Source organism: Rhincodon typus, chromosome 1 (genome assembly GCF_021869965.1).
Source record: "Rhincodon typus isolate 14 chromosome 1, sRhiTyp1.1, whole genome shotgun sequence".
NCBI classification, from domain to species: Eukaryota; Metazoa; Chordata; class Chondrichthyes; order Orectolobiformes; family Rhincodontidae; genus Rhincodon; species Rhincodon typus.
The window spans coordinates 40,049,910-40,064,360 of NC_063332.1; the positions used below are offsets into that span (position 1 = coordinate 40,049,910).

Genomic DNA, 14,451 nt, shown 5'->3' on the forward strand with positions numbered 1-14,451 from the left:
GAAAACTCCACACCACCCTCCCTACAGGGATGAATCAGTACTCCTCTGTGTTGAATTAAAACCTGCAAACGGGAGTTTCACAACAAGGGAGTAGAGGCAGGAACAGGGCAGGTTGAGATACCAAGTGGAGAAGATAAAGATCACACTGAAGGATGCGTGCCTGTATAGGCACAAAAAAGGCATTCAAAATACTGGAGCAAATCACTAACTGTTTTTTATTTCCCAGAATACTTAATTATGGGAATAGTTGAATCATGGCAATGACATGTGTTGTAGGATACTACTTTCCAAATACCTCATGAGGAGCTTTCAACAAATAGATGGATATGTGTACAATTGAACTGCTCACTGCTTGAGCAAAGGGCACCTTAATCTAACAGTGAACAATCGATCCATTGATTTGTGATGCTTTCCTCAGTGGTAGAAGGAGGAATGAGCAGTGAATTTATTGTTTCAAGTTACAACATTCACATGTAATTGTGTGCAACCATTGTCTGTACTGCCACCATGCTTATCCACAACTGGACAGACACATTTCAACACTGATGTTGAGGATGGTTTGCATGCTATACCTACTGGTAAGGTCAACAACACCAACACAGTAGAGTGGTGGATACGCTCACAGAGTAACAAACTTACCACAACTGTGAGAATAACAATGGTACACTATGTCCCCCACTATATTGCTGAGCTAAGGAACCGTTATGTCCTTCTTGTCCTGTGAACCAAGTAGGCTAGATATACAACCTGTACATTCAGGGCAATATCAAAACATGGGAAATGATCCTAATCCATCCACGTATATATTTGAATTCAAAATCATCAGGTTCTTCTAGCTAGCGATTGTATCCATTTATACAAACACACCGCGTAACTGGTTATAGAAAAGAATCAACTGTTCCCATGTCTATACTCCTTTCGTGAAATAATGATACAATGTCTCCCTGTACCTAGATATGCGACATGAGTTGGTTCCATTGCAGCGCATTCAATTTCCATCATACAGTCAATTGTCATGTTAAATTCTCTTCTTCTATCTCACTTATCAGACATGGACATTCCCAAAGAGGCTACATCTATCTAAATTAGTACTTAAAATATTTCCTCATAGGAAGTGTGGATGATGTGTGTGTAGAAGCTCATGTGCATGAGGAAGCTGCTCCAATGGTTTCAAACCATGTTGCCAAGTGGGTGCATATAGTTGAAGCTGAAGAGCAAGCCAATTCTAGAGAAGTTCTCTCTACTACCTGGTAAGATAGTCATTTGGTAGTAAAAGGTAGACTCATTGTAGGCAAAGAGGATCATCGGGCAGCTCCCTCATTAGAGAGTGAGTCAGCTGGTGGTGATTTAACCTTAGGGTCACCACGTCTCAGGCAAGGAGCAAGTTCAGGAAGGTGGGGCATTCATACTGACATCAGCTGGCACGGGAATTGAACCCATGCACTTTGCATCGCAAAGCAGCCAAACAGTCAACTGAGCTAACCAACCCTTAAGCCTAGTTTAAAATTTGAACAAAGCTTGGGTGTTTACTGTCAATTAGCATTAGTAGGTCCATTCAACATGGCAATACCTCTACCAATCTGAATCCTCTAGCCGACCTATCTGTACTCCTCTCTCATACAGTATATATGTTGGCTTTCCTCCTGAATTGTTCTGATAAGTGCAAATGCTGAACTACCAAATAACTGAAGTCATAGTGTGGTGCACTTTCATGTAATGCAAGGTCTACGTACACAGGACCCTGTTCTCTGCAGATAGAAAGTGTTTTTCGGTTTCAACTTTACAAAATAAGTGATGGCTATTCATTTGTCAGGGTAATCACTGACCAAAATCAACCTGCCTGATATAAAACATAAATAAAGTTGGAGGGGCTCTTGTGGTACAGTCATAGTGTCTCTACCTCTGGATCAGGTGGCACCCATTCAAGCCCCGACAGCTTTTGAGTTGTGCAATAAAATTCCTGAACAGGTTGATTAGAAAATATCTGTAAACAAAGCCTGGCTATTAACTGTCAATTCACATTAATGTGTGTATTCACCATCGTGCTGCCTTGCCCAATAAAAGATCACATGGCAATCAATCAACACTCTTCTCTCATGCAGCATACATGTTAGTGACCCCCTGAACTGGTATTCTTGCAAAATGTCCTGATGACTACAAGATGAAAAGGCTTGACAAAAACATATACTTAATATGGCCGAAAGAAAAGATGAGTAGAACAAGTAAAAGTTGTCTGAGGAAATCAGATCTTAAAGGAAGGTGATGGGGTCAACTATGTGAAAGTATGCACCAGTTACATTAAGCGTTATTCATGACTTTAGTTAAGCCTGTTTCAAAACTATCAAAAGGGAAGCTGCATTGTAAAAAGGAAACAGGGAGTTGCCACAAACATTTGACAACACAATTAAGAACAAAGGGGAAAAGAGATGTCAAATTCAGGTTGAAAGAGAGTATTTTAAAGATGGAGCAACTATGGCATTTTGGAACATATAAACATACCAAGACTGACAGACAGAGAACAACATGTTGATCTATCAATCCTGTCCCACACCATGATGTCCGGACAGTTCTTCTTTCAACTGACCTCCCCTAACAATACCATGACTCACCCACCTGGTGTAAGGAAGGAGGAGGTATAATACCTGAGGTCAGTGAACCATTTATTATGAGCTGGTGAGAAGAAAGAAAGATTAGAGGAGGCATAAACTAAACAGGGAAGAAAACTGGACAAAGTACAAGCAAGATTTACAAGCATAATATCAAAGCAAAGAGAGTATAAAGTATCAAGACAAAGATGCTCTTTTCTCAAGACAAAAGTTGAGAGGTGACCTCACAGATGTTTTCAAAATTAGAGGCATTTGATAGGGTAGACATCAAAACATTCCTCCATTTTTTAATGGGCTTGTGGGAGTGGTAACCCAAGGGCTTCTCTAAGTGGTAATTCACCAAGACCTCTCCAACAGCACCTTCCAAATCCATGACTTCTAACAACAAGAAGAACAAGGGCAACAGATGCAGGAGAATACCACCACCGGCAAGTTTCCATCCAGGCCATGCATCATATCATCATTTCCTTCACAACCGCTGTACGAAAATCATGGAGCTCCCTTCCTATCTGCACCACGGGTGCCCTCCACTCCAATATCTACTGCATTTAAAAAGCCGCAACTCACCACCGTGTTCTCCAGGGAACTTAGGGATGGTCAATAAATGCTGGCCAAGTCAGAAGCATCCGCTTTCAAATGAACAAGTTAAAATAAAAAATCTGATCGTCATCAAAAAATACAATAAGGAATTCAGAAGAAATGTTCTCAAAGTGGTCAGAATACAGAACTTGCTACCATATCATGTGATCGATGGAAAGAACATAGATGCATTTAAGGGAAAACTAGATAAATATCCAAGACAGAAAAGAATAAAAGATATATTATTAGGATGAGATAAAATTAATACACTGGGTGAGAGATTGTAGGTAACTTAAACATTGGCAAATACCCTGTTGGGCCAAATGGGTTCTTTCAAGCCTCTAAGTTCTATTTAATGCTATGAGATGGGAAGGAATTAAGTCAGATCAAAACGGTCTTGCCTCAAACTAACAATTTGAAAATGTTATTCCTCATTACTGAGTAATTAAGGATGTTTTACAATTCAGTAATGGCAACTAGGTCTTGCTATGCCAAATTTATTACAGTCAAGTTGGTTGTCACCTTAATTGCAGAGGGATGTTTCTGGATATTTCACTGTCGTGCTCTTCCTTCAGTACGTGAATATATAATCACTTCCTTTAAAAGGAACTGAACCAACATTCACTATAAAAACACAAATTGTACATTGATATGAACATTACAGTTTTATATATTCACAACACTTCCACTATACACATCCTCACAGAATAGATATTTACCAAATTCCTCTAGCAGCTTTGGTCTGAAACAATGGGTGTTTACTGGGACCTAGGGATTTAAAAGAAAGAACATAAAAAGGGTAGAATCCAAGGAAAGTATTTTACTCAGTATGGTGTTTAAGAGTTCTTTTATTTCGTTATGATAAAAAAAGTATGCATATATTGTTTATTATTGATCCATTAAAATTTTTTTTTTCAAAAAATAAAGCCTTCACTGTAAGTGTATTGCCAGTGTAATTTAACTCAGGAGTGAAGGCAACTGCAGAATTAATTGATGAAAACGAAACATTCACAATAAAATGCATCATGTAGTGAAACATGCTCCTGACTTGCATGGATATAAAAGATCCCACTGGCTATTTCAAGGAAGAGCAAAGACATTTTTGCCAAAATTCGTTTCTAAACCAACACTGCTAAAACTCATCATCTCTTCCTTACCATAATGCTTTCAGACCTTGCTACATGCAACTTGATGCTATATTATCATAGTGACTATACTTCAAAAGACAGTTAAATTAGTTGTAAAACATATCTGGACAGCCTGAGATCTGGAAAGATGTGATATAAATGCAAGTTCTTCCTTTCTGTCTCAACCTCTTACTGCTCTCCTTTTCACCTTACCTCTTAAAGACATTCAACCAGAATCAGAGCTCTCAAGTAATTATACCATCAATCATTTTTAGGAAGGATGTTAGGCAATGAGAATCTGAGGTTTTAAAGGAGACTTTGATATAAGGAACTCAGGAAGCGTTTATATTTAAGACCTTTCTGAAGAAGCGTCTAGGCCCGAAACGTCAGCCTTCCTGCTCCTCTGATGCTACTTGGCCTGCTGTGTTCATCCAGCTCTACACCTTGTTATCTTAGATTTAAGACCTAATGTAGTGTAGGAGCTAGAACAGTACAGCACAGGAACAGGTCCTACGGCCCACCATGTCTGTGTGAACCATGATGCCATTCTAAACTAATCACATCTACCTGTACACGGTCCATATCTCCCTACTCCCTGCCTGTTCATTTGCCGGTCTTAACACCTATTAAACTTTGCTAGAGTGTCTGCTTTTACCACCTCCCCAGCAGCGTGTTTCAGGCACCTATAATCCTATGTGCAGAAAAGTTTCTTCGCACAACTCCTTTAAACTTTCCTCTCTCATCTTAAAGCTATGCTCCCATGTACTTGACATTTCCACCCGAGGAAAAAGACTCTGACTATCCACCCTATCCACGCCCCTCAATTTTATATTCTTCTCAGGTCACCCCTCAGTCTCCAACGATAACAATCCAAGTTTATTGTCCTTATAGCTAATATAATCTAATTCAAGCAATATCCCGGTAAACCTATTTTGCACCCCCTCCAAAGCTTCCACATCCTTCCTAAAGTGTGGCAATCAGAACTGCACGCTTACTCCAAACCTGGCCTTACTAAAGTCTTGTACAGGGGCAACATGACTTACCAAATTTTATATTCATTGCCTGACTGATGAAGGTAATCATGTTATCTTTACCACCTTATCCACTTGGATTGCCATTTTCAGGGAGATATGAACTTAAACGCCCAGATCCCTCTATATATCAATACTCCTAACAGTCCAGCCATTTACTATATACTTTCTTTTTGTATTTGACCCCACAAAGTGCATCACCTCACACTTGTCCAGATTAAACTCAAATTGCCATTTCACCGCCCAACTTTCCAAATGATCTATTTCCTGCTGCATCTTTTGATAACATTTCTCACCATCCACAACTCCAGCAATTGTGTGTCATCTGCAAACTTATAATCTGATGACCTACATTTTCATCCAAATTATTTATATATATTACAAACAACAGAGGTCCCAGCATTAACCATTGCGCAACACCACAAGTCATAGACCTCCAGTCAGAAAAACACCCCTCCACAACCATCCTCTGTCTTCTATGACCAAACCAATTTTGTATTCAACGTGCCAACTCACCATGGATCCCATGCAACTTAATCTTCTGGATCAGCCTATCATGACGGGCCTTGTCTAATGCTTTAGTAAAGTCCATGTAGATAACATCCACTGCCCTACCTTCAATCACCTTCATCATTTCCTCAAAAGAAGGAATGGAGTTTGAGAGAGAAGACCTCCCCTGCATAAAACTATAATTACTATCTCTAATAAGTCCATTTTTCTCCAAATGGGAGTAAATCCTAAGAATCTTCTCCAATAATTTTCCTACCATTGATAAGATTCACCAGTCTATAATGGAAGAAAGAATTGAAGGCTTGACTCAATTCTTCCTGTAACTTTGAAACTGGATATTGAGTAGTATTACCCATCAGGACTGGTACATCAGGGAACTGCTGCAAAAAGCCTGACATCTGGGGCTGAATAAAGTGGCCGAGATTAGGAATAGGAACGGTACCAAAACTTGGGTTCCTCAGCTGCACATATGAAATGCCTGGTCTCAGGTGAGCATTGTATTCCTCAGCCAGCACTGGGATGAACATGAACACCATGGTTCAGTCTGATACCGAGAAATCAAACTTCCTGATTATTGTTGGAAATAAGTTGTGATCTTCGTAATAACATTACGAATTTGTAATTGTGTGAGAAAAAACCCGCAGCTGACAAAGAGAAATTCCTGACACAATTATAAAATAATTTAATTCAATTTAATAATAATAATAACTGCAGAAAGATTTTTGAAAACATGATTTATATTAGTAGGTGAGAAGTGTTGTTCCAGATTAACTGGTCAACAAGAAGCTTGAAGTACCTGGGTCTGGAGCATCTGGTTGCAGACTTGGAAAGTCATTATCAAACACATAAGTACTTTCATACTCTGGGTTCACCTGTAAAACGTGAAATAAAACAAGGGAATATTTTCTGACAAAACTATGACAAGAACCATTCAAATGGTCAACTTTATTATAAACTCTTCTTTTAGGAGATCAAATAGAAAAAAAATAAGCAATGTGATCTAAAGGACCAATGACACCAAGCATCACAAAATGTCTACCTATATGATCAAGAATGGTAGCAGTTACTGGAATTGCAATAATTTTCATTTCTGAGTTCTGAGGAAGGGTCACTGGACCCAAACTGCTAACTCTGATTTCTCTCCACAGATAGAGTCACAGAGATGTACAGCACAGAAACAGACCCTTCAGTCCAACTTGTCCATGCCAACCAGATATCCTTGATAAATCTAGTTCCATTTACCAGCAATTGTCTCATATCCCTCTAAACTCTTCCTATTCATATACCCATCACAATGCCTTTGAAACGTTGTAATTGTACCAGCCTCTATCACTTCCTCTAGCAGCTCATTCCATACACACACCAGCCTCTGCGTGAAAAAGTTGCCCCTTAGATCCCTATTAAATCTTTCCCCTCTCCCCTTAAACCCATGTCCTCTACTTTTGGACTCTGCTCCCTGGGAAAAAGACCTTGGCTATTCACCCTATCTATGCCCCTCATGATTTTATAAACCTCTACAAGGTCACCCCTCAGCCTTCAACGCTCCAGGGAAAATAGCCCCAGTCTATTCAGTCTCTCCTTATAGCTGAAACCCTGCAACTCTGGCAACATCCTTATAAATCATTTCTGAACCTTTTCACATTTCACAGCATCCTTCATGTAGCAGGGAGACCAGAACTGAACATAGTATTCCAAAAGAGGCCTAACCAATGTCCTGTACAGCCACAACATGACCACCCAACTCCTAGACTCAATGCACTGACCAATAAAGGGAAGTGTACCAAACACCTTCTTCATCATCCTTTCTACCTGCGACTCCACTTTCGAGGAACTATGAACCTGCACTCCAAAGTCTCTTTGTTCAGCAATATTCCTAAGGACCTTATCATTAAGTGTATAGGTCCTGCCCTGATTTGCCTTTCCAAAATGTAGCACCTCACATTTATCTAAATTAAACTCCATCTGCCACGCCTCGGCCCATTTGCCCATCTGATCAAGATCCCGTTGTACTCTGAGGTAACCTTCTTCACTGTCCACTACGTCACCAAGTTTGATGTCATCTGCAAACTTACTAACCATACCTCCTATGTTCACATTCAAATCATTTATATAAAGATGACAAAAAGCAGTGGACGCAGCATCAATGCTTGTGGCATACCGTTAGTCACAGGCCTCCAGTCTGAAAAGCAACTCTTCACCACCACCCTCTGTCTGCTACCTTCGAGCCAGTTCTGTTCCCAAATGACTAGTTGTCCCTCTATTCCATGTGCTCTAACCTTGCTGTCCAGTCTACCAAAAGGAACCTTGTCAAACGCCTTACTGAAGTCCATATAGATCATGTCCACTGCTCTGCCCTCATCATTCCTCTTTGTTACTTCTTCAAAAAACTCAATTAAGTCAGTGAGACATGATTTCCCACGCACAGTCATGTTGACTATCACTAATCAGTCCTTGCTTTTCCAAATACATGCAAATCCTGTCCCTCACAATTCCCTTCAACCACTTGAGGCTGCCAGACCTGCTGAGCTTATCCAACAATTTATTTTTGGTTTCTGATTTCCAACATCCACAGTTCTTTTGGTTTTTAATTTTCATCTCTGAATCAGATTTGAACCTTTGAAAAAAGTAGTTTGCAAAACCATACAAATTTATTAACCCAATCATTGTAATGTGTACTTTCTATTATTTTGTTCAATTGATAGAAATGCCCAGCATCCTCCTTCTGCCAATTTTCTTATTCTTAATTTGTATCTCAATGGAGAGCAATTTTAACTCAATCGAAACCCATTTATCTGGACAGATTATGATCTGAGCCAATATCTTCGTTGAAAGGATACCATGAAGCAGTTTTTTCAATAGGCTTCGACTAAAGCAGAAAACAGAAACACCATTTTTCAGCACCAGCAATAATAGCCCTGTTGACTATAATCCAAAGTGCTGAACAGTAGATGTAGAGCAGCAGGGCACATTAGGATAATTCAACGTTATGAGTACCTCAACATGGTAGATATTAAAAATACGTCAACTACCAGGGTTTGGTTGAACTAAAATAAAAGAAAGATGCTGGAGATCAGAAACAAAACCAAAAATTGCTGGCAAGTCTCAGCACGTCTGGCAGTGTCTGTGGGCAGAAAGGAGATTTAAAGTTTCCAATCCAATGAAGATTAAATGCTGACAAACAGTCACTGGACTCAAGTTGTTAACTCTGTTGCCAGACACTGCCAGACTTGCTGAGTTTCACCAGCAATTTGTTTTTGTTTTTGTTAAATTAAGTTTGTTAACTATGAACACTGATTTCAATATTGTACACTTGTCGTGAAATTCAATCCAAATATTACCTCGCCATTAGCCCTTGTTGCTCCAGGACAAAGAGGGTTACTTGGATCATGACGTGCAATGTTCACCTCTGTTGGTTTCTCAACCTGTCCTTTCCAAGGACGTTTCATCCGGTGAGCAGAGACCAGGATCCACTCATCACGGAGAGGGTTATAACGGATATGCTGGTGTTCTAGTTTTAGATATAAATCGAAAACAAATGGTGAGATTTAACTCATTTATACCTTTCTCCTTACTGACTATTCATTATTGCAAGATCAGTGCTTCTTTAGTTTGCCAATAATTTTATTTTTAATATCAGCTCTATTTTTACAATTTCACTAGTAGCCATTCTGGAAAATTTAATCTGGGTTGTATTATTACATTCCCCAAATTAAAGTTTAAGAAAATATTACCAGCGAACTAGCCTGCTGTGTTCATCCAGCCCTGCACCTTGTTGTCTCTAGTTATTACACTGGCAGGTTTCACAAGATCAACACTGGGAGGGATGACTCGGCTAAAAAGAGGTTACTATGATTACAACCCAGTGAATCTGTTGGGTGGGAATGTCACTGGCAAAGTAGGATGAGCCAATTACCATTGCTGCTCATAAAATGGCAGTAAAAAAAAACACAATGGACCTTCTGAAGGAGAGGCAAATAAAGAGAACACATGGGCTTATGCAAGAGGAGGGAAAGACTAGAAAAATTTGGGGGGGGTAAAGATCCCAAAAAGGGAGAAGAGAAAGGAGACGAGACGAGCAAAAGTGCATTGAGTATAGGAGTTGGGAGATCAAGTTGCGGCTCTACAGGACATCGGTTAGGCCACTATTGGAATACTGCATGCAATTCTGGTCACCCTGCTATAGGAAGGATGTTATGAAACCTGGAAGCGTTCAGAAAATAATTACAAGGATGTTGCCAGGGTTGGAAGGTTTAAGCTAATAGGTGAGGCCGAATAAACTGGAGCTATTTTCCCCGGAGAGTCGGAGGCTGAGTGGAGAACTTATAAAGGTTTATAAAATCATGAGGGGCATGGATTGGGTAAATAGACAAAGTCTTTTCCCTGGAGTGAGGGAGTCAAAAACTAGAGGGCACAGATTAAAAGTGAGAGAAAAGATTTAAAAGGGATGTAAGGGAGATCTTTTTCACGCAGAGGTGGTGCACGTGGAATGAGCTACCACAGGAAGTGAGGAGGCTGGTACAATTACAACATTTAAAAGGCATCTGGATGGGTATATGAATAGGAAGGGTTTAAGAGGGATATGTGCCAAATGCTAGCAAGTGGGACGAGTTGGACCGAAGGGTCTGTTTCCATGCTGTATATCTCTATGACTCTAAGAAAAGCTAAGGAAGGGTTAAGAGAAAAAGAGGTAACAGAAGTAATGGACTCAGGCTGGAGTGACAGCCAAAACACACATCGAGTAGATGCAGGGAAACTCCAGTAGAACAGGCTTGATTGCACATTATGTCCTGGTCTGTAAGTGAATGAAAGGAGACACTTGGAAAAAAGTCCAAGAGTGAAAGTCAGAGGTTCCATGATGGGGTGAAGTTGACAATATTTGGGTTTAGGAGATAGTAGGAACTGCAGATGCTGGAGAATTTGAGATAACAAGGTGTAGAGCTTTATGAACACAGCAGGCCAAGCAGCATCAGAGGAGCAGGAAGGCTGACGTTTCGGGCCTAGACCCTTCTTCAGAAAATGAAGAAGGGTCTAGGCCCAAAACATCAGCCTTCCTGCTCCTCTGATGCTGCTTGGCCTGCTGTGTTCATCCAGCTCTACACCTTGTTATCTCTAATATTTGGGTTTAGTCAGCTTAGAATATCGATACAAAACAGAATTTTTTTTATTCTTTCACGGGATGTTGGTGTCGCTGGCTAGGCTTGCATTTATTGCCCAACCCTAATTGCCCTTAATGTTAGGAGGGAGTTATAGAATTTGACCCAGCCATAGTGAAGGAAAAGTGATATACTTGCAAGTTATGATGGTGTGAGGTTTGGACTGGAAGGGAACCTGTAGGTTGTGCGAACACAAACAGATCAGCAACGATCTTACTGAATGGCACAGCAGGCTTGAAGGACCAAATGGTGTACTTCTATTCATACATTTGTCTGTTGTGCCATGCATCTGTTGTCCCTTTCCTTCTAGGTGGTAAAGGTTGCTGGTTTGGAAAACACTATCTAAGCAGCACACTGTTCCCACTGTATGTTGTGGTGGAGGTAGTGAATGTTGAATGTGGTGGATGGTTTGTCAATCAAGATTGCTTTGTCCTGAATGGTGTCAAGCTTCTTGAGTTTTATTGGAGCTGCACTCATCCAGGCAAGTGGGGAGTATTTCATCATATTCTGACTAGTACACAAGCATTGAGCAAATGAGAGAGGAGTTACTCGCTGAAGGATTCCTCGCCTCTGACCTGCCTTTATAGAAACCGTTTTTACGTGACTCATACAGTTCAGATTTTGGTCAATGGTCAACTGGAACAGGTTGATAGTGGGGGATCGATATCCACGTTCAGACAAGAGTATAAAAGTATCTTTCTGGTGGTATTTTCATAGAAATAAGGCAGCAAGTGATGTACAGAATTGAAGATGAAGGAGAATTACGATGGCAGGGTTGGAATTTACTACAAAATCCAGGAAAACTAACAGAGAAATTAAGTTTGTTTCAGGGGAATAGAATAGACCCGGTGATATGTCAAATAAAGATGAAAAACTAGAGGGATATACATAAAGGCAAAGTTACCCCTAGTCATACTGAATTTATGTATGAGAAGTAAATTAAAAAGTAAAGTATATGGCATATCACATTTCAAATCTCTTAACAGACTGATGCAAATGAACTGGGATATAGTGGAGGGGGCACATGGCACTGAAGATAGGACAGGTATAGATTCTTGGCATTCCTAAGCTCCATTGTGTTACACAGTCACATACCAAGCACTTGATAAATGTTTCTTCCAGCACATTCATTACTAATATGAGTGAAACAGTGGAAGTGTTAGATGTTAAATATTGACGTTTTTTTGTCCATGACACTCCATGTTACAAACTTCAGCTTTTTTGGCTTTTTTTCCCTGTTTAGCATTCTTTAATAACTACTAGACTAGGATAGGGAGGGAGGGGGAATATAGAAAACATGTCATTGCTAACTCCTAGAATTTAAGCAAAGGAAAAACACCTCATCTACTGACAAAGCTAATTCAAAGCTCAATTAAATACTTATACTGGGGTCATACAAATGTATATGTGAGATGGTTAATCAACTTGGTTAACTTACATCTAACTGCAAAGTTTTTATGCATGTACAGTTGTGATATTCAGTTCTATAGAATATTTATATAGGTTAGGTGGCTATTAATAGTATCCATAAACTAATAATAGAATAAATAAATGCATTAGATTAATAAATAAATACATAGATCATTCAATGACACATAGCAAGGTCACAACCACATATGAATCATTCTTGCCGAATTTAACAACGCTTAAAAAGTATTAGGTCTTGCCTTCAGAAATCAAGACAGAATACAAATTGCTGTCAAAATAATAGCAAAGCTAATGGTGCTCATTGTTATTTATGCTCAAATGCCAGAGTTCAAGTGACGACAGAAGTCTGATTAAACAGAGAAATTCTAAATCTGCTATCCAACACACGGTAAACAAAGCAAATAAAGCATCTACCTGACTATTGAAAAGCATTAACGTTCACAGAAGATAAACTCGCCGTAGAAAATTCAATCATGTCTATTTCAGCCTACATACCATTTCAGTGATGTGATACTGCAAAATAAAGTTTCCACCGCTGAAAATTAACTTAAAAATGCGGGGTCTAATTCTCTCAGGTTTCGAATACATCTTTTTCCATTTATCTCTCCTTCCCAGGCCCTTTTTCTCTGGTTTCCTGGTTTCTCTTTCTGATCCTAATGTGAGATCGAGTTCACCCATTCTAAATTGATACTCTTTTCAATCCCTTCACATTTTTTTAAACTTAATAATTATTCAAACTGATTAAGGAGATACTTTCTTCATCCGGGTCCCAGACTGCCAGCTTCCAGAAACTTGCCACAAACAAAATATTAAAAACCTGAGCATGTCCGGAGTAAGCATATGCAGTTTGCACCAGCTACATGTGATCCAGGAAACAAAAGTTCCAATAAGTGTATTGAACAGAATTCAGCACACGCAAAGCAACCAAACCCTTCCCCACAGAAAGATCACAGTAGAAATAATGTCCTTCTGTAACATCAGCAAAGACAACTTTAGTTTTCAGGTAAAATTAGTAATTTTTTTAGTGCAAATTACCATTGGGTTCGAAAGTCTGCTGGCTGGTGAGCTGAGGTTCCATCCTGAATCTTAGGCTCCCAACCACTGACCCCTCCCCTGCAGATTATCTGGAGATCAGTTCCCTGGGGATCATAATCGTCTCATATCTCAAATGTCTGTTGCATTGCAAACAATAGTGACGATTGCCTACAAAACTATGCAAAGGAACCCGTCTGCAGCGTTGTAATTATAAACGATTTTTTAAAAACTCACACTCCGGGATAATTTATTTCCCTTCAATCTAATAATCAGGCCAACCATAACCAAACCCTATAACATACATAGATAGTAGGAACTGCAGATGCTGGAGAATCTGAGATAACAAGGTGTAGAGCTGGATGAACACAGCAGACCAAGCAGCATCAGAGGAGCAGGAAAGCTGACGTTTTGGGTCTGGACCCTTTTTCAGAAGTTTCTATACATGTCCTTCAACACAACACTCGAACACCCATTAAAGTCATAGTCATAGAACTCGAATGCCTATTATTCACGTGTAAGTCCAGTTGCTTAGTACTGGTAGATTATTCTACACGAAAACATCACTTCTAAGCCTGAAGTTAACGTTGACACAGGGTTTGCACTGGCCAGGTGGGTGAAAGCACAAAATGGCTACAATGAAGTTGATATTGTTTCCCTCCCCATCCTAGGAGGAAACAAATTGTATCACTACATCATGCTAAAGAAGTTATAAAGAAAAAATGCATTTCATTTATTCTCTAAAGCCACGAGGATCCTCAAAGTATTTTAATCAATTAAACGTTTTTGAAATGTTGTTACTGTTGCAATGTAAGAAACATTCTAACATGTAGCCAAACATGCCTTGACTGGCCTTGATCTGTGATTAATAAATGGTAAAGAATCAGAGACATTATTAGAAAATTGAGTTTACTTTGTCCTCTCAAAGCTTTATATATATCTCGCAGAATATGTATATGGAGAAATTAATTGTTAAAACAGTTTG

The 14,451-nt window shown here is 39.5% G+C and overlaps 1 protein-coding gene across 3 annotated transcripts in view; it reads right to left on the minus strand.

Annotated features, from left to right (window-relative positions):
• Positions 1-13,710, minus strand: part of galt (galactose-1-phosphate uridylyltransferase) — a 66,506-nt gene extending 52,796 nt beyond the window's left edge. The window contains exons 1-4 of one of the 3 annotated variants that reach the window (XM_048601901.1): positions 13,470-13,710; positions 9,192-9,361; positions 6,650-6,725; positions 3,905-3,953 (exon numbers count right to left, since the gene is read on the minus strand). In XM_048601901.1, the coding sequence (XP_048457858.1) occupies positions 3,905-3,953; positions 6,650-6,725; positions 9,192-9,361; positions 13,470-13,512 (338 nt within the window). In that variant the 5' untranslated portion in view covers positions 13,513-13,710. Of the gene's footprint in view, positions 1-3,707; positions 3,810-3,904; positions 3,954-6,649; positions 6,726-9,191; positions 9,362-13,469 lie in introns of those variants that run through there. The other 2 variants (XM_020518939.2, XM_048601909.1) reach the window with 2 other exon arrangements.
• Positions 13,711-14,451: the final 741 nt, after the last annotated feature.